The sequence below is a fragment of the Acinonyx jubatus genome, chromosome D1 (assembly GCF_027475565.1).
Source record: "Acinonyx jubatus isolate Ajub_Pintada_27869175 chromosome D1, VMU_Ajub_asm_v1.0, whole genome shotgun sequence".
Classification (NCBI taxonomy): Eukaryota; Metazoa; Chordata; class Mammalia; order Carnivora; family Felidae; genus Acinonyx; species Acinonyx jubatus.
Genome location: NC_069390.1, coordinates 4,818,580 through 4,845,689, shown reverse-complemented (window position 1 = coordinate 4,845,689; position 27,110 = coordinate 4,818,580). Strand labels below are relative to the sequence as shown.

Below are 27,110 nucleotides of genomic sequence, written 5' to 3'. Positions count from 1 at the left end.
TGGCTCAGTTGGTTAAGTGACCGACTCAGGTCTGTATGGGACTCGGGTCCATATGGGAATCTCCACTGATCGCATGGAGCCTGCCTGGGATTCTCTCTCTCTCTCTCTCTCTCTCTCTCTCTCTCTCTCTCTCTTTCTCTGCCCTTCCTCAACTCTCTCTAGCTCTCTCTGTCTCTGTCTCTCTCTCAAAATAAATAAGTAAACTTTTAAAAAGAAGAAGAAACAAATAACCCATGTAGCCATACATCTATTAGGTAAATTTAATTTGTAGTTAAAATTCTTCCCACAAATAAGCTCTAGGCCCAGATGGCTTTGCTGGTGAATTTGACCAAACATTTAGGGAAGAAAAAAACACACCACTTCTATGCAAAATCTTCCAGAAAATTGAAGAGGTGAGATTATTTCTTTCTTCTTCCTTCCTTCCTTCCTTTCTTTCTTTCGTTCGTTCGTTCTTTCTTTCTGCAAAAATTAAACTCTTTAATAAGCTATGACCTGACCATGCTTGTGAATGAAATAGTACCTGATACATAATATCCCATCAGAATATGATTTTCTTAAGCTTGCAACTATTTTTAAATAATTTTTTCTCATTTTTAAAAAATTTACATCCAAGTTAGTTGGCATATAGTGCAATAATGATTTCAGGAGTAGATTCCACTGATTCATCCCCTGTGTATAACTCCCAGTACTCATCCCAACAAGTATCTTCCTTAATTGCCTTTGCCCGTTTAGCCCGTGAGAATATTTCTTAACTCATTCTTTGAGGCCAGAATTATTCTGAACCTGAAATAAAGACTTTACAGGGGAAAACAAACAGACTTATAAAAACCCTTCAGACCACTATCTTCATGAACACATTCTTCATGAAAACATTCTTTTTTTTTTTTTATTTAACGTTTATTCATGTTTTAAATTTTATTTGTTTTTGAGAGAGATGGACAGGGTATGAGTGGGGGAGAGGCAAGGACACCAGGAGACACAGAATCTGAGGCAGGCTCCAGGCTCCCAGCTGTCAGCATAGAGCCCCACAAGGGGCTTGAACCCACAAACTGTGAGATCATACCTGAGCCGCAATCAGACACTTAACCGACTGAGCCATCCAGGTGCCTCTTCATCCAAACATTCTTAACACATTTTCAGGAAATCAAATCCAATGATATGTTAAAAGGATAACATATCATGACCAAGTTGTGCTACTCTGGGAATATGAGATTGGCTTAACCGTAAGAAATTTAAGAAAATTAATGTAACTTGCCATATTAACAAACCAAGTAAGAAAAACTATATTATCATCTCAATAGATGCATAAAGCATTTTACAAAATCCACCAACCATTCCCAGTAAAAACAGGAAGCACACTAGGAATAAAAGGGAACCTCCTCAATTCGATAAGGGAGGGCATCTATGAAAATCCTACAGCTAACATGATCATCCCTATTCAACATTGTACTGGAGTTTCAGGGCAACGTAATCAGGCAAGAAAAAGAAATCAATGACATTAGATTGGAAGGGAAGCAGTAAAATGCCTTTACTCACAAATGACATGATTGTGTTGAAAATCCAGTGAGATCTACAAAAAAGCTATTAGTAAATGAGTGAGTATAGCAAGACAGCAAAATGCAAACATTGACTGTATTCCTACCTGCTCGTAACAAATAACATGATGTACAATAGCATTGAAAATGAAATAGGAAAAAATGAGGTAAAAGGTGGTGTGTAAGCCTGACACATCAAAAACTACAAAATATTATTGAGAGAAACAAAAGAACGCCTGGATAAGTAGAGACACGTACCTCGTTAGTAGGCTGGAGACTTCAATATTGTTCAGATGCCGATTTCCCCCCACTGATCTATAAATTCAACGCAATTTCAGTCAAAATCTTAGTAGACTATTTTTTATAAACATATTTTTATCTATTTATTATTTTACTTATTTTTTATTTATTTTAAAAAGTCTTCTGTTTTTTAAGTTTATTTCTCTATTTTTTGAGACAGGGAGAGAGAGAGCAAGCAGGGGAAGGGGAGAGAGAGAGAGACACACCCACACACAGAATCCCAAGTAGGCTTTGTGTTGCAGTGTGGAACCTGATGCAGGGCTTCAACTCACAAACCGTGAGATCAGGACCTGAACTGAAACCAAAAATCGGATTCTTAACAGACTCAGCCACCGAAGTACCCCTTATTTATTTATTTTTTTTTTAATTAATTTTTTAATGTTTATTTCTTTTTGACAGAGAGAGGGAGCAACAGAGCATGAGCAGGGGAGGAGCAGAGAGAGAAGGAGACACAGAATCTGAAGCAGGCTCCAGGCTCTGAGCTGTCAGCACAGAGCCTGACACAGGGATCAAACTGAATGACAAGATCATGACCTGAGCCCAAGGAGGAAGCCAACTGAGCCACTTAACCAACTGAGCCACCCAAGCGCCCCTCTTTATTTTTTAAAGTAAGCTCCACACCAAACATGGGGCTCAAACTCACAACCTGGAGATCAAGAGTCACATGCTCTATGGACTGAGCTAGCCTCACGCCCCTTAGTAGACTATTTTGTAAAAAATTGGCAACCTGATTCTAAAATTTACATGGCAATTCAAAGACCCCGAATGGCCAAAATAGCTTTCGTAAAGAAAAAGTTGAAGGACTAACATTGCCTGATTTCAAGACTTAATATAAAGCCTCAGTAACAAAACAGTGTGGTGTTAACATAAAGACAAATAAAGTAATAGGACAGAATAGAGATTGCGAAGTCCATAAATATATGGGCAACTGATTTTGGAGAAAAGTACAAAAACAAATCAGTGAGGAAAGGATAGTCTTTTCAATAAATGGAGTTTGAGCGACTGCACATCTCCATGCAAGAGCAAATTTCAATCCATGCTTCTCAACATATACAAAAATTAACTCAAAATAGATCATAGACCTAAATGTAAAATACAAAGCGTCTAGAGAAAAAATAGGAGAAGGGGCGCCTGGGTGGCTCCGTCGGTTGAGCGTCCGACTTCGGCTCAGGTCACAATCCCGCGGTCTGTGAGTTTGAGCCCCACGTCAGGCTCTGTGCTGACAGCTCAGAGCCTGCAGCCTGCTTTGGATTCTGCATCTCGTTCTCTCTCTGCCCCTCCCCCGTTTGTACTCTGTCTCTCTCTCTTTCTCAAAAATAAATGAAATATTAAAAAAAAAAAAAAAAAAAGGCTGACAGCATCAAATGCTGATAAGGCTATGGAGCAACTAGAACTCTTACAGGTTAAGGTTAATGGCAGGAACTTAAAATGGTGCAAACACTTTGGAAAATAGTTTGGCTGTTTATTAAAAAGTTAAAAAGACAGGGTGCTTGTCTGGGTGGCTCAGTTGGTTACCTGTCTGACTTTGGCTCAGGTCGTGATCCCAAGGTCATGGGATCGAGCCCACCATTAGGCTCTGAGCTGACAGCACAGAGCCTGCTTGGGATTCTTTCTCTCTCTCCCTCTCTGTCTCTCTCCCTCTACCCTCCCCTGCTCGCACTCATGTTCTCTCTCACTCTCAAAATAAACAAGTAAACAAAGAAATAAAAAGAATAAGAAAAGAATAAAAAAATGAAAAAGAAAAAGAAAATTGTTAGATCACACCAATGTTTCCAACTCCCACCCAACACCATAGGTTTTATTCTAATTTTCTCCCTTTTAAATTTGTTAAAAAAAATTTTTCTTAATGTTTTATTTATTCTTAAGAGAGAGAGAGACACAGAGCATGAGCAAGGGAGGGGCAGAGAGAAAGGGAGACACAGAATCCGTAGCAGGCTCCAGGCTCCGAGCTGTCAGCACAGAGCCCGACGCGGGGCTCGAACTCATAAGTGGTGAGATCATGACCTGAGCCGAAGTCAGGTGCTTAACCGACTGAGCCACCCAGGCACCCCTCTCCCTTTGACATTTGTACCTTCTTTCTCCAACTGTGAGAAACATGTCTAAGTCCATAATCCCTTTACTTAATCAATTCCTTTCAATGTAACCGACTCTGCCATGGATGGTCCCCCACACCAATGCCCCCCTCACCATACACAGACTGGCAACCTATGCCAGGAGGCACAGCGCTGTTTGCAGGCTCTAGAAATCCGCACTGGTCTTCCCTCCTTCATGCACACTCTCCTCACCTTTCTTGGGGCCCGACCCCTGCACCTGGCCGCTACTCTGGGGGTGTCCTCCTCACCCAGCTAAGCCTCAGAAACTCTGCACCAAGATACCTCCTATGCGGACACCCTCATCACTAGGCTCTGAAACCCCATGCTGAGCTGTCACCTGTGTGGACACCTCCGGGACTCACCCACAGCGGGGACACACCCTCACACGACTGCCCTCTTGACATACTAGTTCTGTGCTGAGTCACATCGGAGTTTGAGGCAAAAGAAAAACTCAGGGCGGGGTCATCTGGGTGGCTTGGTGGGTTAAACATCTGCCTCTTGATTTCGGCTCAGGTCATGATCTTGGCAGTTTTTGAGTTCGAGCCCCGTGTCGAGCTCTGTGCTGATGGCTCAGAGCCTGGAGCCTAGAGCTTGTTTTAGATTCTGGGTTTCCCGCTCTCTCTATGTCCCTCCCCCACTTGTCTCTCTCTCTCTCTCTCTCTCAAAAATACATAAACATTGGGGCGCCTGGGTGGCTCAGTCGGTTAAGCGTCCGACTTCGGCTCAGGTCACGATCTCACGGTCTGTGAGTTCGAGCCCCGCGTCGGGTTCTGGGCTGATGGCTCAGAGCCTGGAGCCTGCTTCTGATTCTGTGTCTCCCTCTCTCTCTGCCCCTCCCCCGTTCATGCTCTGTCTCTCTCTGTCTCAAAAATAAATAAAAATGTTAAAAAAAATTTTTTTTAATAAAAAAAAATAAATAAACATTAAAAAAACTTTTTTTAAGGAAAAAAAAATTCAGTAATACCGATCCTTAGTCTAATGTTTTGATATTTTACTCATTACGGATGTTTTTTGCATGTATTTTGACTTTTTAAAATCCTACCTTAAAATGCGATTTATCTTAATTCTGAGTTTTTGAACACCCTCTGAAAGGTTTCCCCCAGGGTGAGTTCCTCACTCTCCTTACCATAGTCCTGGCTGTGCACCTTGGCCTTGCTGTAGAACATCAAACTTTGTCTCCACCTACACAAACAACCTTCTATTTTCTGCCCTACCTAAGGGCTTTGGGGCTGAATTGCTCGTAATGGGAAGAGAAAGAAGGTGAAAACTGAAGACATTTCTAATGTCTAAGTATTTAGCTCATGTTTTCAGGGCCTCCATTTGTATTCTTAGACTGGGTGTTGCAATTGTTTGGGGTCAAGGGAATCAGTGGAAATTCTGAAATTAATAGATGTGTTTTTCTTCCTGAAGAACTCCAGACACAGCTCAAATATCAATATTTATCTCCCCTCTGAAGATGTTTACAATTCTTTTCTTTTAAGTTTATTTATTTTGGGAGAGAGAGAGAGAGTGCAGAGCCCCACCCAGGACTCAAACTCACAGACTATGAGATCATGACCTGAGGTGAAGTCAACAGTCAGATACTTAACCAACTGAGCTTCCCAGGTGCCCTGATGTTTACAATTCTTCAGTCATTTTTTGGTTAATATTTAAATGTATTTTCTTCCAAAAAAGGAAAAATTTACCTCTTTACTTTTCCCCACACTCTACAAACAATGCTTGTCCTTTGCCTTCTATTAAGAATTCAGTGCATCTTGGGACGCCTGGGGGACTCAGTCGGTTGAGCGTCTGACTTCAGCTCAGGTCATGATCTCGCAGTTTGTGAGTTTGAGCGCCACATCGGGCTCTGTGCTGACAGCTCAGAGTCTGGAACCTGCTTCAGATTCTGGGGCTTCCCCTCTCTCTGCCCCTCCCTGCTCATGCTCTCTCTCTCTCTCTCAAAAATAAACATAAAAAAACTTTTTTTAAAGAATTCAGTGCATCTTTTTCCAGAACTTTCCCCATTCTTTCATATAAATATACATATACATATACGTATACATATGTTTGTTTATTAAGAGATAACATAATACCTAAGCAGTATGGAGGATAGAATAAGGCCTTGGTGGTCCCAGCCTCTTGATATTCATGACCTACGGGAATTCCCTCCCCTTGAGTGTGGGAAGGGCCTGTGACTTGTTTCTTGTAATCGGTACAATGCAGCAAAGACGACGAGATGTCTGTGATTACAGGTAAATGATTATATTATGTATGATTGCGATGTCACGCGAAATGGCAGAGTAGGAAGCCCTAGGAGTTGATCCTTCCACGGAAGCAATGACAGAGCGGAAAAGAGGGGAACCAACCTTTCCGGAACTCTGAAACCTAACTGGACGCTTATAACAATCAGAGGGATGCTTAAAGAAGACAGAAGCTGCTACTCTTTGGTCAGAGAGAAGTGTGCAGGAACCGTTTACCATCCCTGTTCCTCGGTCCTGCCATGGCTGGGGGTGGACGGGGGCCCATGTTGCTGGAATGGCTGGCTTGTGCCAGGGTGGACAGGAGCGTCCTTGTTCTTCAAATGTTTGGGGTTGTACTTTGGTGTTGTTATGGCAGTGTTTTGAGGGGTGAGCGCAGATGTTTGCCTTGGTTTCGGACCTCTTAGCTGTAGAAGCTGAGATCCCCTGGCAGGATCTATGGGGAGATTTAAAGAGACAAAAAGAGACAGCAAACTTTTTTTTTTTTTTGCCAGACATTTAAAAAATCTTTGTCAGGTCACTGGCTGACCACAGATTTAATGGAACAGAAACTTTCCTGACCATGCACAATAAGGAATACACACTTTGCAAGAATAGTTTGGAAAAGTCACAAATGCCAGCCCTCAACAAGCAAATGCTAGCAATCCCTGAGGAGTGAGAGCATCAGATTTGCAGAGTTATTTCATTATAACAGTCACAACATCCAGTTCTCAGCTAAAACTAAAAAACGTACAAATAAACAGGAAAACATGGCCCATTCACAGGAAAACAATTTTGGCAGGCTACATCCCTGAGGAAGCCTGGACATTGGCCATTGCTAGTCAAGGACATGAAATCAATCCTTAAGTATGCTCAATGAGTTAAAGGGAATGATGGACAGAGAACGAAAAGAAATCAGGAGAATGATGTTTGAAGAAAATGAAAATATCATTCAAGAGAAGACATAAAAAACAACTAACGAAATTCTGGAGGTGAAAAGTATAATAGCTGAAATAAAAACTTCACTAGAGGGACTCAACAGCAGATGTGAGCAGGCAGAGGAAAAGGTTCAATGAACTTAAAGATAAGACAATTGAAACTCTACAGTCTGACAGGCAGAAAGAAAAAAGAATGCATAAAAATGAGCAGAACCGGGGCACTTGGGTGGCTCAGTTGGTTGAGCGTCTGACTTCGGCTCAGGTCATGATCTCACGGTTCATGAGTTCGAGCCCTACGTCAGGCTCTGTGCTCACAGCTCAGAGCCTGGAGCCTGCTTTGGATTCTGGGTCTCCCTCTCTCTCTGTGTCCCTCCCCCATTTGCCTCTCTCTCTCTCTCTCTCCCTCAAAAATAAATAAACATTAAAAAAATTTTTTTTAAGAAAAAGAAATGAGCAGAACTTACAGGACCTGTAGGACACTACCAGGCACACAAACATATGCATTATAAGAGTCTGAGGAGAAGAGAGAGAGGAAGGAGCAGAAAAGTATTTGAAGATATAATGGCTGAAAATGTCATCAATCTGAAGAAGACACGGATATCCATATCTAAGAAGCTCAACAAATCACAAGCAGGATAAATTCAAATAGATCCACACTGAGACACATTATTTTTTTAACGTTTATCTAGTTTTGAGAGACAGAGAGAGACAGAGCACAAGCAGGGGAGGGGCAGGGAGAGAGGGAGACACAGAATCCGAAGCAGGCTCCAGGCTCTGAGCTGTCAGCACAGAGCCCGACGCGGGGCTTGAGCCCACAAACTGTGAGATCATGACCTGAGCCAAAGTCGGATACTCAACTGACTGAGCCACCCAGGTGCCCCCACACTGAGACACATTATAGTGAAACTGTCAAAATCTAAAGACAGAGAGAGAATTTAGAAGGCAGCAAGGGCACAGCAACTTATCACATACAAGGAATCCTCAAAAAGATAGCTACCTGGTTTCTCCTCAGAAACTATGGAGTCTGGAAGGCAGTGAGATGACATATGTGAAGACCTGAAAGAAAAAAACTCAGTCACGAATTCTATACCCAGCAAAACTCTCCTTCAAGAATGCAGGAGAAATTCAGGTATTTCCAGATAAACAAAAGCTGACAGAGTTTATTACCAGTAGAACTTCCCTACACAAAATGTTAAAGGGAGGCTTTCAGTCTTAATTGAAAGAACACCAGGCTATAACTTAAAGCCATAAAGAACATCAGTAAATGTAACACAGATAAAATACAGAGGCCGGTATTAGTGTACTTCCGGTTTGTAACTCAGCCTTTTTTTCTTTCATATATGATTTAAAAGAGGAGTGCATAACACAATAATTGTAAATATATTTTAATGGGCAATATATGAAGATGTAATCTGTGGCAGAAAACAACCTAAAGAAGGGACAGGGATTTACAGGGGCAGAATGTTGATATACTGTTGAAACAAAGTTGGTATTATTCAAACTAGGTTGTTATGAGGCTAAGAGGTTAATTGTAATCCCCAAAGTAACCACTGAGAAAATAATTAAAAAATATATAGAAAAGGAAAGAAGAAGGGAATCAAAATAGCTTTCTACAAAAAATCAACTAAATACAAAAAGAGGCAGTAATGGAAAAATTGAAGAGCAGAAAAACAGAAAACAAATAGCTAAATGACACAGTAAATCCTTCCTTATCAGTAATTCCTTTAAATGTAAATGACTTTAATTCTCCAACTAAAAGGCAGAGATGGGAAGATTGGGTATAAAAACATGATCTATCTATATGCTGTTTATAAGAGGCTCACTTCAGATACAAAGACACAGAGAAATTACAGTAAAAGGATGGAAAAAGATATTCCACACAAATAGTAATCCAAAGAGAGCGGATTATATTATTTTCAGACAAAATAGACTATAAGTCAAAACGGTTATAAGAGCTAATGAGGACATTGCATATTGATAAAAGATTCAATCCAGCAAGAAGAGATAACGGTTATAAACATATACCTACCTAACAAAGGAGCCCTAAAATATATGTGAAGCAAAAATGGACAGAACTGAAAGGAAAAATAGACAGTTCTACCAAACAGTGGGAGATTTTAATACCTCACATTCAATAAAGGATACAACAATGAAAGGTGAGCCCATAAGAAGGAGACTTGAACAACATTATAAAACGGACTGGACCTAGCAGAGATAATACAGACACTCTACCCGAAAACAGCTGAATGCATGTTCTTCTCAAGTACATGTGGAACATTCTTCAGGACAGATCACGTGTGAGGCCACAAAACAAGTCTTAATAAATCATAAAAGATTGAAATGATAGAGAGTATGTTTTCTGATCACAAGGGAATGAGAGTGAAAATCAATAACAGAAGAAAAATTGGAAGAATCACGCATATGTGGAACTCAACACACTCCCTTTTTAAAAATTTTTTAAAAGTTTATTTATTTATTTTGAAGGGGGAGGGGCAGAGAAAGAGGGAGAGAGAGAATCCCAAGCAGGCTCCAAGCTGTCAGCTTAGAGCCTGATGCGGGGCTTGAACCCAGGAAACCGTGAGATCGTGACCTGAACTGAAATCAAGAGTCGGACGCTTAACCAACTGAGCCACCCAGGCGCGCCCCAAACAATGTACTCTTCAACAATCGATCAGACAAAGAAGCAATCACAAGGGAAATCAGAGATGGGCACCAGGAGGTGACATCCCAGGTGATGTCCCAGGAGGGACATCCACAGCAGTAAATGCCTGTATTAAAAAAGGAAGAAGGATCTCCAATCAGTAAACTAGCCATAGGCCTTAAAGAACTAGAAAAAGAAGAGCAAAGCAAGCCCAAAGCCAGCAGAAGAAAGGGAAGTAGTAAGGATTAGAACAGAGGTGAACACAATGGAGGATCGGAGGGCAATCGAGGATATCTATGAAACCAGGAATAGGCTCTTTGAAAGATCTACAGAATTGACAGACATTCAGCCAGATTAAGGCAACAAAAAGAACAGATGACTGAAATTAGAAATGCAAGGACACGTATTGTGTGGCTCTACTTAGATTCCACCGTGTCTAGAACAGGCAAATTCATAGAGATGGAAAGTTGGGTCGAGGTCGCCAGGGGCGGGGGGAGGGGAACGGAGAGTCATTGCTTAATGAGTACAGAGTTTCTGTTTGGGATGATGAAAAAGTTCTAGAGGCAGATAGTGGTGATAGTTACACAACACCGTGAACGTGCTTGGTGCCACTGAACTCGTACGCTCGTAGACGGTTAAGACGGTGAGTGTTATGTTATGTCAAATACAAGATTAAAAAAAATTCTTTTTAATTTTTTAATGTTTATTTATTTTTGAGAAAGAGAGAGAAACAGAATGTGAGCAGGGGAGGGACAGAGAGAGAGGGAGACACAGAATCTGAAGCAGGCTCCGGGCTCTGAGCTGTCGGCACAGAGCCCGACGCGGGGCTCGAACTCACGGACCGCGAGATCATGACCTGAGCCGGTAGGACGATGAACTGACTGAGCCACCCAGGTGCCCCCAAAATACAAGAGTTTATATCTATCTTGCTTGGAGACTCTCTTGCTGGCTTTGAAGAAGCGGGCTATCCTGAAGCCCGCTGCCTACGGAGTAAGCCTCACGGCGAGGAGGGGAGGGAGGCCTCCAGTGCCCCTGCCAGCAAGGAACACAGGCCCTCAGTCCGGACACCTGCAAAGATCTGATTCTTGCCGACACCATGTGAGCTTGGAAGCAACCCCTTCCCCGGGTGAGCTTCGGATGAGGGCGCAGCTCCAGCCAACTCCCTGGTTAGAGCTCTGGGAGACCCTGAAGAGAAGACCCGGCTAAGCCGTGCCCCGATTCCGACTCCCAAAAACTGTGATAATAAATGTGTGTTGTTTGAATCCATGGTGATACTGTTATGGAGAAATAGCTAACTCCGTAACACAAGCACGACGGTACCGTCCCATCAGTAACTTTCCCTTTTTTGCTGAAAAATATGTCTTGAGAAACTGTTGATTCGGTTACAGATAGTTCTAGCTCATTCTTTTAAACTGCTGTGCGTATTTCGGGGTACTATTGAAGACTGTTTAGAGCATGTGCAATTTTCGCCTTGACAAATAATATAGTCATTGATGTTCTAACACGTGCCTCCTCTGGGCTTCCGTAGGGCAGAAACTGAGGTGCATGAGAACATCGATGTTCTTTTTTTTTTAATTAAAAATTTTTTTAATGTTTATTTTTGAGAAGAGAGACAGAGAGAGAGCAGGGGAGGGGCAGAGAGGGGAGAGGCAGGGGAGGGAGCTCTGGGCTCCAAGCGGTCAGCACATAGCCCGACGCGGGGCTCGAACCCACGAGCGGTGAGATCGTGACCTGAGCCGAAGTCGGACTATTCACCGACTGAGCCACCCAGGCGCCCCCACCCTCTTTTCTTAACATCTGGGCCGCACCCACAGCCCACTAGGCACAGCCCCCTGGCCACAGTGGATTGGACAATAGGAGGCCTGGGAGTGGGACATCGCAGCTTAGATGGGCCAGTGCTGGTGCCGAGGTTACAAGCCAGAGCCCCTTGGAGAAAACAGACCCTAAGTCTTACAGAGGCAGGGGCTCCGCCGGGAGGAGAATGCAGAGGTGCAGAGAGAAGAAGAAGAAACGGAGAGGGGTGGACAGCTCTGCTCCCGAGGCTTCTGTTCCTTCCGATCCAAGGTTGCCTGAGACAAAGAGCTGCTCAGGGCTCCTGGGAGTTCTCTGGGGCTCTCAAGATGCTGCTGTGCTGGGGCGGGGGGGGGGGGGGCTCCCGAAGATTCAGGAGAAAGGCCAGGCGAGGGGGTGGGGCCTCCCATTTCCATGCCTTTCCAGTTACAGGGTCCAGGACCTCCCGCTGGAAGTCCCCTTGTGCTCCTCTCTCTGCTCACCTGGATGCCTTTGTACCTGCTTCCCTCGCACAGTGCCCTGTCCCACCGGGTAACTCCACAGTCAGCAGGGTGAAACCGAGCCCCTGCCGCGTGCCCTGCTCGTGGGACACAGTGTGCATATTCACTGAGAACGCCACTCTGGTCAGCAGGTGGCCCCAGCGAAGCAAAGCTGGTGTTCGAGTCGATTTGGCGGTGGGAGTGTGGGACGTGGGGACGTGGGGACGTGGAGCCAGACGGATTGGACCCAGACCCTGGCTCTGCCCTTACCTGTGCGGCCTTGGGCCTCACCTCCTGCCCTCAGTTTTCCCATCTGGAAATGGGGGACAATAGTGAGTCCGACCGTGTGGGGAGGCAGCGAGCACTGTTGGGCGCTCTAGGATCTCTGTTGGGGCGCCTGGGTGGCTCAGTCCGTTCAGCGTCCAACTCGGTTTCAGCTCAGGCCATCGTCTCACGGTTTGAGAGTCTGAGCCCCGCATCGAGCTCTGTGCTGACAGCGTGGAGCCTGCTTGAAATTCTCTCTCTCCCTCTCTCTCTCTCTGCCCCTGCTCTCTGCCTCTCTCGAAAATAAAGATTAAAAAAAACCCTTCTTGGGGATTAAGAGGACGCTCATGATGAGTACTGAGTAACGTACGGAGTCGTTGAATCACTAGATTGTGCACTTGAAACTGATTCAACGCTGTATGTTAACTATGCTGAACTTTGAAAATATCCTTCTTGGTCGCCCGCGCACCTCGGTCTGCTGCCCCGTCCCTCCTCCCACCCCCGCGCCTGGCTGAACCTCTCCAAGTGGTGGCCCGAGGTCACGGCCTCCTTGCCCGCCCGCCTTCTTCACCCTCCCCGTGGACTCTGCTGAGGCCACCTCACCAAGGCCACCTTCCTGAACCAGCAGCCACTCCTTTGTCCCTTTCTCACCCGGCCCTCGGCCACATGTCTCAGGTTCCAGGATGCCACACTCTCCCGGTGGAAGGAGTCACCCCTTCTCTGTCCTCGGACCACCTGCTCTGGCCTCCTGGCTTCGAACGCCATCTCCGCTGACGGCTCCCCATGCGTCTTTCCCGTGGGGGCCTTCCCAGCCCGTAGACTCATGTCCCACGCCCTCCTGACACCTGACAGGCATCTCAGGATTCCCTCCCCCACCTCCCCCCATCTCCCAGCAGGGGGCAGCGGAGCCAGCGGCAGAAGCGTGGGACCTGGGGCCCTAGCGCTGCCCCCCTGCTGCTGTGTGACCTTGGCCAGGTTCACCACTTCTCCGGCCTCAGTTTCCCTTCTGTGTGTGTAGGGGGGGTGGTGAGGAGAATGACAGTTCTGTCTCATAGGGTTGTAGCAAGGGTTAAAGGAAGCCATGAGCAGTGTGCTGAGAATAGGGGTGCATTGCTCCCCATTTCCTGGAAAGGACGTCACCCCCGTCCCAGCCCCTCAAGCCCCACACGGGGAGGTCATCCTGACTTCTGCTACGTGTGAGTGCGGGTGTGGGGTGTGGAAAGAAACAGTGGAGGTCCCGTTGACTCATCTTCCAAAATGTGTCTGCACCTTCTTCTGCGTCTCCCCCTGGGGCGGGCACACCCTGGCCCAAACCGTGTCTTCACTGCCTGGGAGGACCGGGCCCTCGGGCGCTGCCCCCAGGCTGCCCTCCGCGTGGCAACCAGAGCCACCATTTACTTAAGAGGTTTAAACCGCATTTCTACTTCTCTCTTCCTTTCTCTTCTCTCAACTTGTCATCATGGAAATTTCCAGACGTGCCCAGAGAGGGAGCACGTAGCGGACCCCGCTGCTCCCACCAACCATATTCCACGGCAACAACATGCCGTCTGGTGGTACCTTTGCCCCCGGCACCTTCCCCTCGCACTGAAGTGTTTTCAAGTGAATCCCAGGGCGGCTGGCCGCCATCTCAGGTCGTGAGTTCGAGCCCCACGTTCCTTAGGCAAGGAGCCTACTTAAAAAAAAAAAAAAGTGAATCCCAGACAGCAGGCCACTTTGTAAGGACTGCAGTGCAACAAAATAATTTTTAAAGCCGAAATCGATGACATTCTTCTGCGGAGCGAACTCCTGGGCCTTCGCCTCCTTCCCTGCTTCACGCTGGCCGTGTCCTCCGGGCCTGTCCCCACTGTCTCTGCCACTCTCCCCTTCTGTCGTCCACATTCGCCAGCTTCCCTCTGTCTGGGGGGGCTCCGTGGTCCCTCCTCCCTCTGCCTGGATCTCCCATTTCCCAGATTTTTCATGAAAACTTCCCTCTGGCCATGCCCGTCCTTAGTCTACATTTGGATTGTTTCCCTATTGAAGTGAAAAGCCATTAAGGGATCCAGGCAGGGGGCGGGGATGGGGGGTGGGGGGAAGGGATCTGGGTTGTATTTTTTATTTCTTATTCTTAATTTTTTAAAGGTTTTTCTTTAAGTTTATTTATTTATTTATTTGAGAGAGATAGCAAGCAGGGGAGGGGCAGAGAGAGAGAGAGAGAATCCCTACCAGACCCCGCGCACTGTCAGCGCAGAGCCCCACGTGGGGCTCAAACTCACACACTGTGAGATCATGACCTGAGCTGAAGTCAACAGTCTGATGCTGAACCGACTGAGCCACCCAGGCGCTCCTGGGTTGTATTTTTAAACCATCGGTCTGGCCGCTTTGGAGCATGAGTTGGGGGGGGAGGGGGGCGGGGCGTCAGGGGCGCGAAGACCGTAGTCTGAGTTAATTAAATGAGATGATAGCTACCACTCAACTGTCTGGTATGCAGTAAGTGCTCAAAAAATATTAGCTGTTATTATCCGTCCCTGTGCCGCACGGACACTGGTCCGATTTTGAAGCCGAGAGAGGTTTTGTAGATATAAAAATTGTGGCTGAGCGGGGACACGGATGGCTTGCTTAGCGGCCCCGCTGGCTGCTTCTGGGCTGGAGGCACAAGCGTCGGTGCGCGAGGTTGCTGCGCTCTCCCTGAACTCCTGGCTTCCTTCTGGGGGTGGGGGGAGACCGTCACAGGCACACATGACAGAATTGCACCGAGAACAGTGTCCCACAGTACGACACCCCGGTCTGGGAGCATGCGGGGGCGAGAGTTCGTCCGTGCGGGGTCACCAGGAAGGCTTCCGGTGCAGGGAGAGCTAGGCTGGCGGGATCCCCGGCCCTGGGGAAGCTGGGGGCGCTGCGCGCGGCCGGGACCAGCACCCAGGGTGAGGGAGGGAGGGGTGGCCGCCAGGGGGAGCCCTTGGACCTCACTGGCTTGGGCACGCAGGGGTGCCTCCAGAGGAAATGGGCCAGCTGCCTGCCTTGGGCGCCCCAGCTGCCTGTGCTCCCCCAGCGAATCCTGTGCTGCCACTTGGAGGGTGGTCTTGGGCAAGCCACTTGGCCCTCCCACACCTTGGTCTCCTCACTGGAGGGAGGAGAGACCCCATGGGGGCCAAACCCCGAATCTGATTTTCACTGCACCCCGGCCTTCATTCGGACTCTCAAACAGGGACCCTGCTCCTTCGTGTCAGTGCTGCTCCGGGCACCGAACCAGCCACAGCCCCTGCCACCAAAGAGCCGGGTCTCTGAGTCCCCTCTGCCAGGCAGCCTTCTCTGCCCTTCCGGGGGGGGGGGGGGGTCAGGGGCCTCCTCTGTGTGTCTACCTCTTGCCTCCTTGCGTTCCTCACTCTCACGCACCACATTCTGAGCTCCCGTGGGCAGGGCAGGTGAATTCATCCCTGAATCTCCAGTTGGTTGGCAAACAGTGGGTGCTCAATAAATACCTGATTGAGGTATTTATCAGATATTTATGGGTCTTTCGAGCAGGCCAGGAATGGCTGCCTGGCTCACTGCAGTCTGGTGGCCTCCAAGGCGGGGGGCTAGCGTGGGACCCAAACCCGTGACCCCCGCAGATTTGGACGGTCTCCGCCTCCTGTGAGCTATCTTGAGACCGGCTCTTTCCCTCATGCTCTGCTTGGCCAGGACCCCCCAGAAGGGTTTGCCTTGGTCTGGAGTGCCAGGCAGAGCAGCTGGGCCTTTATCTTGGGAAGGCACATTGGTAGGGAAAGGTGTGGTCACGTTTGTGTGTTGGGGGACCCCTGGCTGCAGGATGGACGACGGCTGGAGCGGGGTGGGCAGTTGGTGGGGGGACCCAGGCAAGGCAGCGGCCGCAGGGGCCCGTTCGTAAGGATACGGGGGCAAGTCGGTGGAGCACGTGACTCCCGATCTCGGGGTTGTATGTTTGAGCCCCACGTTGGGTGTGGAGATCACTTAAAAATAAAATTTTAGGGGCGCCTGTGTGGCTCAGTTGGTTGAGCGTCCGACTTCAGCTCAGGTCATGATCTCGCGGTTCGTGAGTTCGAGCCCCGCATTGGGCTCTGTACTGACAGCTCGGAGCCTGGAGCCTGCTGGGGATTCTGTGTCTCCCTCTCTTTCTGCCCCTCCCCCACCCACACTTTGTCTTTCTCTTTCTCTCAAAAATAAATAAACATTTAAAAAAATGTTTTTTTAAATGGTCTCTTCTTTAGGGTTCAGAGCACTTAGAAGCAAGCATTGACTCCCCTCCCCCGATAGAGCCAGGTCCCACAGCCCTGGGTCCACAACAGATTATTCTATGTCTCCCCATTTCACAGATGGAGGAGCTGAGTTCCAGAATATTCCACACTTGCTCCAAGTCGCACAGTTAGGAGCTGCACGCTTGGTCTGGGAACACAGCTTTACTGCTCTCACCGTCTTGGGCAGGTAGCCCGAGAAAGGCCCAAGGCCACCCTCAACCTGGGCAGGTGAGTCGCTGGGTCACACCCTGAATCTGGCCCTCTGTGTGCGAGTATGCCTCCCCCTCCTCCGTGCCTCAGTGGCCCCACCTTTAAAATGGGGATCGCACTGCTTTTGGGGTTGAGGTGGGGGATAAATGGGTTAGCGTGTTAGGCACGAGGGCAGCGGCTGGCCCGACGGGTGCTTAGTGTTGGTTCTGAGGGCTGTGCGGGACAGGGGAGCCCAGGGACGTCCTCCTGCTCAGGGGAGAGGGCCCCGGGAGCGCTGAGGCCTGGGGGTCGAGCAGGTACAGGCTGACCCGGCCACACTGTGGAGCTCACATGTTTTACGTGAGGCTCTAAGCTTGTGCCACGGAACGGTTCAGAAAAGGGCGTCTGTGAAAAAGGCTCTGTCTCCACGGGGTGCCAGAGATGGGCTGGGGCTCCCCCCACCGAGTGTGGGGCAGGGTCGGGTATCAGAGCAAAGCCCCAGGAAGCAGCACAGACACAGCAGACCCCCAGGCCCGATGGTGCAGTCGATGTTGACGAACACGGTCCCGTCATGTGCATCCCAGCAAGGCCCCCCACCCCCCGCCCCCGCCCCTGCCCCCGCGGGCGCAGCGGTGGACGGGACACAACGTACACAAACAGGGAGACACAGGTCTGAATGGAAAGCAGTCGTTGCTTTAATTCTGGTCAGGATCCCCACCGGGGCCCTGCCAGGCCTGCCCGTGGCGGGGCCACTGCCCGCTCCGTTGACATGATTGTTTACAAAAATAAATATGAACAAAGCAATTCTCGAGGGCTCGTGGAGTCAATCCGACAGCAAGTAGATATGCTTAAGCGTCCGGCACTCGTCCTAATTGCACCAAAAGAATCTGGAAGCACTTGATTTGGTCTCGGAGGCCAGACGGAAGGAGGGGCGGGCTCCGCCTCCCGGGCCCCTCACATCTCGGAGTCCGCGTACATCCCATTGATCAGATAGTCCACCTGCGTGTACTCCTTCTTCCTGTAGCTCTCGTAGGCTTGCAGGCCCAGCAGAACCAAGACTACGATGAAGAGGGTCACCCCGAGCAAGAGCACCGCCAGCAGGAAACTTTTGTTCACCAGAGCCTGGGGAAGGGGCCGGGTGGTGACCACCAGGTACGGGCCCTGCGTGCTAAGCGGGCACGGGGCCGAGGCTGGCACCTGGGAGCCCCCCGAGCTCCCGGGTGTCGGGGCGGTGGACGCGGTACCAGGCGGGGTTTCGGGCCGCACCTGCTCCGGCGTCCGGGGCGTGTCTGGGCCTGCAGCTCCCTGGGTAGACGGCGCGGGGCCTGGCCGCGTCGTGGGGGCCGTGGCCTCCACCTTGGGGGTGGGGGCGGAGTCAGGGGCCGGTGCCGGCAGCGTGCTGGCAGCCGGCTCCCGGGCCTGGGCCTCGGTGGCGGTCACTGCTGTGGTGGACACGGGAGCCGTGGATGGGCGGGTGGGCTCTGGGGTTGTGTCGGCGAGGGTGGGCGTGGGCCCCCTTGTCGTGCCAGCCCCGGGCCGGGCCGTCGACGTCCGGACGGTGGGGCCTCGTGTGGACACGTCAAGCGCTTGGGGACTCGTGGGGGGCGCGGGGCTGGCTACGGGGGGGGCGCGCGTGCCTGTCGGGGCGCTGGCACTTGCTGTGGTGCCAGCTGTGGTCCGAGCAACGGTGGCCGACGTCACGGGCGCCGTCGTTCTTGGCAGCGGGCTGACACTCGGGGCCGGCGTGGGGGCTGCGCCGGGAGCGGTCGCGGAGGACGGGGTCTGCCTTGTCGACGCCACCGAAGCTGGTGAGGGTCCCCCGGAGGCTGCCGGGCCAGCTGTGTCTGTCCTGAATGTGCTCCCTGCTGTGACTGCAGGAGAGCTGGGGTCGACCCCCAGAGTCCCTGTGGTCAGTGTGACAGGAGGCGTCAGCATGGTCATCGTTCCAGATGTGTCATTAAGGACTCTTACAGCCGCCGTCACCGAGGCATTCTTGGCTGAAGTAGCTGTCTGGCTAGAGACTAGGTGCCCTTAAAGTCAGAAAAGGGAGAAAAAGATACAGTCACTTTCCATCCTGTGCAGGTGGATTATTCAGGGAGCGTCTTTTTCTTTTTTTTTTTAATTTTTTAAAAATGTTTTTATTTGTTTTTGAGACAGAGAGAGACAGAGCATGAGCAGGGGAGGGGCAGAGAGAGAGGGAGACACAGAATCCGAAGCAGGCTCCAGGCTCCGAGCTGTCAGCACAGAGCCCCATGTGGGGCTCGAACTCACGAACTGCGAGATCATGACCTGAGCTGAAGTCGGACGCTCAACCAACTGAGCCCCCCCAGGCGCCCCATCAGGGAGCGTCTTAATTTCTGGCCCACTGTCCTGGCCGGTGGGGACTGACCCCACAGTCCAGCGAAAATAAAGGAGGGGACGCGGGAGCACATTCCCCTCCCATCTCCTCCCGCACACATCGAGCCTGCCGCCCACCGGAGAGGCGCTTGCCACTCTGACGTGAAAACTCCCTTCCCTCTGAACCCTGAGCCCATCGAAGGCCTAAGAGCTTCCCTCTCTGATCCAATTCCCGAAACATCAGACAGAGTGAAAGTCTCACCTCAGAGGCGTGATTCACCATTAACAAAACGCATCAAACACACACCCAGGTTTACAAAGCAGACAAACCACGGCCCGGATGGTCACACCATGAAAGAATTCTTGGCTTTATGAAAGGATTTGCAGCAGGAATTCCTGGAGATGAACGGTGCCTCGCACGGAGCAGGAGTGTAATGAAATATTTGATGTATGAACAGACGAATTCCTCAGTGACAGGATAAGGTTTACAGGAGAAATTTTGCAGGGCCAAGCAAATGACCCTCTCAGGGCTCAGAGGTCAGTCCCCTGGGGGCTTTCTACTCAAGCTGGCCCCAGAGAAGCTTGGCCTGACGGCCCTCCCCGGCCTAGCACCTGGGTGGCCCTGAGGCTCCTGACTCTCTGGCCTAGGCTTGCACATGTCCCTTAGCCTCAGGGTGCTTTGGGACCACTGCAGGCCTGACTAGCAATCACACGGCTTTCTCACTTACGTAGATCCTGGGATGGCGCTTTGCTTTCAGATAAGGACAAGGAGGAAATCCAAACGAGCACAAGGGCTGTCCACATCTTGTGGGTGAGCCAGGAGCAAGGCTGGGCGGTCCCTGAGGTTCCCAGCTGGCCACTCCTCAGGCTGCTAACAATTCCCTGCTGCCGGGCTGAAGGATCTGTGGTCAAGAAAGAAGGCGTCCGGTCAGTAATGCACAGCCTCACCTGGGACACGGGGCATGGTTCTGTGCCTGCCACGGAGGGTTCTGGAAGGTCCGCAAACTGAGCCGAGTCTTCCCACCAGGGCCTGGCACCCAGGGAGCTTGAGATGCGTCTCAACCATGGTGGTCTAGTGATGTGCCCGGTGCCTGTATTTGACAGGCTCAAAGCACTCCTCGACCCAACTTCACTCTGTGTCTCAACCTCCCAAGTGCCCATTCTCCCACCCAGAGTTCCTGGTGTGAAAGAGGAGTAGACAGAGGGTCAAGACCTGACCATGCTCACAGGGCCAAGGCCTGTCAATCACCAAGATTGGCCAAGATCACATATCAGGCCCAACACACTTCTGTGCACCCCACGATGGCTGACCACACCCTTCGCATGGGAGATATCATTTAGCTAGCCAGCCAGCCATCACCCATTCGTCTATCTAACCATCATGTATCATTCATTCATCCATCTATTATCCACCCACCCATCCATCCATCAGTCTATCCGGCCAACATCCATCCACCTGTCTGTCCACCGACTACCACAACTGTCCATCCACCAATCAACCCATTCACCAGCCACTCCATCCATCCATCCATCCATCCATCCTCCATCTCCCCATCATCCATCCACTCATCCATTCATCCAATATTCTGAGTGTCTGCTCATGTGCCGAGCAGTGCGCTTAGAACAAAAAGATGAAAGCCGGACAACTCTTTCCTTCAGGGAGCCCGCCATATAGTAGGAGACACAGAAAAGAGGTCACTGCAAGTTACTGCAAGTAAAAAGCAGAGGTGTGATTCAGTGCTGGGAAGCAGGCAGGTGATGGCACATGGGAAGGCCTTGACATGTAAGTTGGAGGCTGGTCCTCTGTGTGGAGGCCCTGAGTTCTGGTGGGGGGAGGGGCGTGGCCAGGGAAGGCTTCTGGGAAAGGGACACGTGGGCCATGTTCTGAAAGATGGATGGGATCCACGTGGTGGGGAAGGGGCAGGGGCAGGGGCAGGGGAGGTGAGTGGGAGCAGCAAGGCCAGAAGCCAAGAGACCTAGGATCAGCCCAGAGATTGGCAGGCTACCACCGGGCAGTTGGGATTTGCAGGGGAGCCCCTGCAGGCCTGAGGTTGGTCCCATGACTGAACACTTGATCTGGACACAGGGCAAACAGGACCCAGGCATGCTGGGAGCTGCAGGGCGGGCAATGAGCCTGGGGGTCCTGAGGGCACCTCCAAAATCAGTCCTGCCTGAAGACACCCAAGGCCTTTGGTCTTTCCACTGGCCCTTACCATGACGTTCTTGAGCCGCGACAGAACGTCCCGGAAGGCAGCCCTTGGTTCATGTGAAAACGCCCTGATCAACTCCTCACCCAGCACGGATGCTACTCACTGTGCTCCGTGGCCCCATAAACAGGCTGGCCCCTGGGGAGCGGGGCAGGCTCACTGTCCTCCCACTGGCCCTGAGTCACGGATGAATCCCCTTCAAGCGTCTCTATCCTGGCCCCAATTCGCTGCCACCCCACAGCTTCCAGAGAGATCCTTGTAACCCACAAAGGTGACCCTGCCTCCACTGCTTAAACCCCATAATATCCCCAGATAACCCCAAAGTTCACTACCATGGCCAAGGTGGCCTTCAAGGTCTGGCCCCGCTGCCTCTCCCCGATGGCCCCACCCGCACTGGACTTGTGAAATCCCTGCAGGTTGTGACCCAGTGCCGGGCATCAGTCTGCCCCAGCAAGCACTTCTAGCCTTGCCGGGGGCTACGCAACACGGCCCCTGTGCGCCACGAAGGGGTGTGTGGCCACAGGGTGGCTTTCTGCCTCCCGTGATCTGGGAGACTGTTGTGAAACCGCCCTGTGACTGGGAAAGTCTGTCGAGGACAAACTCTTCCGGAAGGCTGGCTCCTTCCTCGATGCTTCTCACCCCTTTGCGAGAGTCCCCAGCTTTCTTCTAGCTTCAAGTTGCACCCTCCATCCAAAACTGTCCATAAGAGCTCCTGGTAGCTCCCAGGTTTAGAGGACTTAGCCCTACAAACCACAGATTTGCATCTGTTTTCTAGAATGCAAAAGGCATTCTTTGTTCTGACAGAAACAAGTGGGGGTAGGGTGGGGAGAGAAGAATCAGACGAAAATCACAACATCATGAGAGGCAAGAATTGAAACTGGAAGGTTTCGGGAACAAAGAACTCACACTCCCCCATGAGCTGAGGCCACGCAGCTGGGCTCTCGCTAAATAAATGTATTTAAATGGCTCTTTCTTTGGCCAGTTATGTCTACTGAATGCATCTGAAATCTCCCACTGCTGAGCCCAGCACGCTCCCTGTGTGAGGCCTGGGTCAGGGGTCTGCTGCGGTGGGGTGCTGTGACCGGGGCTTCCTGAATGTTCTGTTGTCCCCCTCGCTACTGATCTCTAGGGCAGGCTCAGCAAACTTTGTCAGTAAAGAGCCGGATGGCAAATGTTTTAGATTTTGTGGGCCACGCGGGCTCTGTCTCAGAGACTCAAGTCTGCTGCTGTAGCACAAGGGCAGCTGTGGACCGTGAGTAAAGGCCGGGCGCGGCTGCGTCCCGATAAAACTTTATGCACAAAAACAGGCAGCCGGCGGACTTGGCCCGCGGGCCAAAGTCTGCCAACAACCCTACTCGAGCGTTTCAGTGAACTTCAGGGCTGATAATCCAGCTAAGGTAGGGAGGGACTGATCCGCTGTGCCGAAACAGATTTCCTCCTCCTCTTTTGGTTCCTCACGCAGAACAGACTGGACAGTCTTGTTCCCGGTCTGGGGACAGCCTCCAGGCGGCTCCTCCCAGGGCCCCTGCTGTGAGCGGGCTCCTCCTCCACCCCCAGCACCCCCCCCCCAAGAGGGGTTCCCCCAAGCATTTTGCTATTCTGACCCAAGGCCAAGAGAAAACCTCCTGTGGTATCTGGCATCTGGGTCACAAGAACAGGAGAGGGCCACAGAGGACCCCGTGCTCCCAGGCCCTCCTGTCCACCCCTGCTCCCGGACCCCCCTCGTGGGCTACCTCAGAAGGCGGGCCCTCTGACGGTGACGCACCTGCGAACAGGCCCCTCTCGGGGCTTCGCTGTCTTTCCCTTTTGCTCTCTTCCTTTTCCCACTCCGTGGTAAAGCCCTCTCGGGGCCCCCTCCGGGCTCGCCGTCCCGACACCAGGCAGGTGGCCCCGCGGGCAGGGCCGTGGACACTCACTAGACGCAGCCGCTCAGGGCGTGTTCCCGGGCTGGGCCATCTTCCTCCGTGGAGAGCTGCGGGCTTGGCACCGTGCACTCGCCGGCCGAGGTCTGGCTGTGCGGGGCGCGAGAGCAGCGAGGAGGCACAGCCCCAGGCCATGGCATGCTCTGGGGCACATGGGCAACATGGGCAGATGCCCCACTCTGCTAGCAGACGCATCTAGGGTTGGAAAAACAGTAAACACTCCTTAGGAGAAGCACAGGGGGAAAACCCAGGGAGGAAGGGGACACTGAAATAGCAGCGTTAAATAGATCATTATACTGGGAAAATGACAGTGTGTGTCAAAACTTTCAATGTCAGGACTTTAAAAAAAAAATTTTTTTTTTTTTAACATTTATTCATTTTTGAGAGACAGAGACAAAGCATGAATGGGGGAGGAGCAGAGAGAGAGGGAGACACAGAATCCGAAGCAGGCTCCAGGCTCTGAGCTGTCCGCACAGAGCCTGATGCGGGGCTCGAACCCACAAACTGTGAGCTCATGGCCTGAGCTGAAGTCGGATGCTTAACCCACTGAGCCACCCAGGTGCCCCTTAAAATTTTTTTTAATGTTTATTTATTTTTGAAGAAGAGAGTGCAAGCAGGAGAGGGGCAGAGAGAGTGGGAGACACAGAGTCTGAAGCAGGCTCCAGGCTCTGAGCTGTCAGCACACAGCCTGATGTGGGTCTCAAACCCATGAACTATGAGATCATGACCTGAGCCAAAGTCGGCCTCTTAACTGACTGAGCCCCCCAGGCGCTCTGATGCTATTTTTATTTAAAAAGACATTTGTTAAGGGGTCTAGAGAGATTTACACTGGAACATTAATAAAGTGGTTATGCCAGGGGAATGAATTTCCTGGTGATTCTCATTTTCTACTGCATATATATGTCTTTTTTTTTTTTTTCTTAACACCAGCATGTATCGCTTTTGGAAAACATTTCTGAAAGGCTCCAACCAAAGGAACCAACGCCTGATTTTCTTCAAGTACTTTGAACTATCAGGCAGAAAGGCACAGAGTAATCCTACTGAATACAGTTTCACATACAGATTTTAATAATTTAGAGAAACTCCATGATTTACATATCAGGAACTACATCTTCCTAGGAGCCACCAAAACTTTAGAAGAATCAGGAGTACAGTGGTAATGCAAAGATATTAACAGCACAAATGGAAATCATCTCATTGATGAATAGTTAATATAGACTCAGGAGATTAAGAAACAGCTCATCACCTCCTAGAGTGGCAGATATTAGTAGGTGGTGACGCGTGAGGACGGCCACGGGCCCGCTCCCTAATACGAACGCTCAACAAGTGCACACACACAGCCACACGCACCCTCGTGTGTGCACACAGCCGCGTGCATACCCAGCCGCACACACCCACAGGCACACACGTGCACGCATGCTGCCACATGTGGATACGTGTACGATCACACGCACAGTTACAAACACAAAGGTGGGTGCATATATGGAACGTTTTTCTAAGGCCATGTCAGGAAACACCACAAGTTTCTCAGGAAACTTCTACTGGATACCATCAGCGCTTATTCACTCCCAGCCAGAGGGGCTGGTGATCACTCCCACAGAAATGGGAATTGGCCGCTGCAGTGGAGTCAAGAATAGGCCCTCGTTGGGTCGTGACTTCATCTCTCTGGAATGGTCCTGCCTCCACTTTCCAACAGCATATTCTCAATGTCACGATCTGTGTGTGGGGACCTGCACTAATCTTTATAACGTGACTCACAATGGACACACCATTAACAAGATTTAAAATGCTAGTCTGTCCTGCAAAGGCTTCAGTAAGCCTTAAACGAGGGTCGGGCCAGTTATTCTTACGGTGCAGGGAGACTGGGTCGCCCAAGGTCTCAGACTACAATAGATGGAAAGGAAAGAGACCCCTGCGGCAATAAGAGAATAAACAAGAATGAAGTTATTATTAAGCGGAAAGCCTGAAGAGGGAAAGACAGGCGTTAGGCTGGTGCCGGGACTTCCTCTTTCTCAGTGATCAGCTCCCCGCAAGTGCTGCAGGGAAGGGGCAGCACCCCCTGAGAGAGGAAACACTCCCATTAGAAAGGCACCCCCAGGCTGTGGCCATAGGTGTCAATTTCCTGATCCTTTTCTGGTCCATGATCTCGTGATGCCTCCCAATACGCCCTGTCTCTGAATTCTTGTGCTCCCAACCTTGGCTTGATTTTTTTTTTAACTCTTTTATGAAGCTGCTTATTATATGCTGAGTGCTGTGTACAAGTTACATGGACTCAGACTCCAAACTGCTGAACTCCTTTTTCTGGCCTTAGTCAGGTTCCTAATATCCGACACAAGTAATCCTTAGGCTCAATAAGGGACTGTACAGTGTCACCCCCACATTCCATCACTCGTGATATTTATCAGCAGCAACGCGACCTGGGCCCCCACTCCAAGCTGGAGAAGCTATATATACCAAGGAGCAGGAAATGCAGCAACAAATATAGGGCAAACTACAGATACCTAATCCTGACACGTCACCTGGCTGAACTTTGGTCTCAGAACCCAAGGAACACAGGTTTGTGGTTGTGTGTGTATAGACAGTGCCCTGTGGTCTAACGGATGTGTCTGCGTGGCAGATGGAAACCTGCAGAAGTGGATATCATCTTAATCACAAAGCTTGCTTCCAGGTTTCTGTAAGCTTTGGTATCACGGCTAAACGCTGGATCACAGGCTAATTTTTGTTGGCGGTGTGGGCTAATTTGACATTCCTTTGTCTGCTAGGCAAGTCCAGCATATAAGTGGGAACCCATACTTTAAATACTTTCCTCACCGATTTTATTGAAATTTCAGAGATGCTTCCTCCAGGGGGTAAAAATAACTGCACGTTGGCATAGGCAGATTTCTAAGCACGATGTTTATGTCTTATCGCAAGCCATGTGGATGCTGATCCCTCCTATCAGCCGGATAGTTGACGGCTCACAGAAAGCAGCCACCAGGCTCACATGGGGGAGGCAGGCAGGCAAGCAGATGGAAATGCACAACCCCCTCCCAGGTAGAGGGCCTGGGTCACCTAAAAGGCCAACTCTTTCTTTGAGGGCAACACCTCCTGCGGCCCAGCCTTGCCCCGGGAAGACCTTTGAGTTCTCTGAACATACAGGAGTGTTCCAACTCTCCCATCCTCCGCTCCCAAACTCGAACTACCCGGGCCTCTTCTCCGATTTGGGCTCCCCCCCCCCTCCCCGCTCCCTGCAGCCCTCCTCCTCCCTCCAGCCTCTCGGACCCGCATCCGTGCCCATTCTGAGTCTCGGTCCCCAACGGGCTCCTTCCGTTCCTTCTTCTCTGCTACTCCTCACCTCCAGTCCTCTCGTCTTGCCCCTGTGCCCCCACTGATCTTTTCTCTGTCACCCTCCTGCCTCGCGTGCCCCGATTCAAGCCTCCTCCTGCCCCCACCTCCCTCTCCCAGGCGCAAGCCGGTCCAGGGAGCCGTGACAACAGCTCCCCGGACGGAGGCGCGGGCCCCTTACCCGGCGCGGCAGGCCTGCGGCGGCCGGGCGGCCGTCGGACGGCGGGGAAGTGCCCGCGGCCCGGCGTGGAGACGTGGCCGGCAGCGGAGCACCGCCCGCGAGCCAGGACTGCTCGGGGCAGCAGCCCTAGCTCGGGCCCCGCCCGGACCGCCCCGGAACTGACGTCACTAGAGGCGGGCCCGGGAGGGCGGGGCAGTCTCGGCAGGAGCCCTGAGCGGCCGGGTGGTGCCAGGCGCAGCCGGAAGTGAGCCGGAAGCCAGGGGCGTGGCTGCTCGTAGACCCCGCCCACCGCGGGGCGGCTCGGGCTCCGCAGTGCTCGCAGCCGGAAGCGGCTGGAAGCGGCTATTTCGGACTGGTGGCCGGCGGAAGTGGTGGTGCTTACCCTCGGCTGCCCGGCCGTGGGTGCTGGGTCGGGGCAAGGGACGCTCAGACGTACCCCGACGACGCGCAGGGCCCCGAGCCCT

The 27,110-nt window shown here is 51.0% G+C and overlaps 1 protein-coding gene across 2 annotated transcripts; it reads right to left on the bottom strand.

Moving 5' to 3' along the window:
- Positions 1 to 17,348: 17,348 nt before the first annotated feature.
- On the bottom strand, positions 17,349 to 26,813 carry CD1H11orf24 (chromosome D1 C11orf24 homolog). 2 transcript variants are annotated; one of them, XM_027045208.2, is made up of 4 exons: positions 26,647 to 26,813; positions 22,985 to 23,336; positions 19,741 to 19,914; positions 17,349 to 18,705 (listed from the first exon to the last, which is right to left on the bottom strand). In XM_027045208.2, exons 2-4 carry the CDS (start codon positions 23,334 to 23,336, stop codon positions 17,630 to 17,632), a joined length of 1,602 nt encoding a protein of 533 aa, XP_026901009.1. In that variant the 5' UTR covers positions 26,647 to 26,813; the 3' UTR covers positions 17,349 to 17,629. The 2 variants fall into 2 exon arrangements, with proteins under 2 accessions (XP_026901009.1, XP_026901010.1); XM_027045209.2 differs by lacking the exon at positions 22,985 to 23,336.
- Positions 26,814 to 27,110: the final 297 nt, after the last annotated feature.

What these genes read in the sequence shown, in the direction of transcription:
- CD1H11orf24 (XM_027045208.2), bottom strand. Translation starts at nt 23,336, where the DNA reads ATGCGTCTGCTAGCAGAGTGGGGCATCTGCCCATGTTGCCCATGTGCC. An exon ending in CGAGAGGGGCCTGTTCGCAG is followed by an intron (nt 19,915 to 22,984) that starts GTGCGTCACCGT and finishes TCTTGACCACAG; the next exon opens with ATCCTTCAGCCCGGCAGCAG. An exon ending in AGCGCCATCCCAGGATCTAC is followed by an intron (nt 18,706 to 19,740) that starts GTAAGTGAGAAA and finishes TCTGACTTTAAG; the next exon opens with GGCACCTAGTCTCTAGCCAG.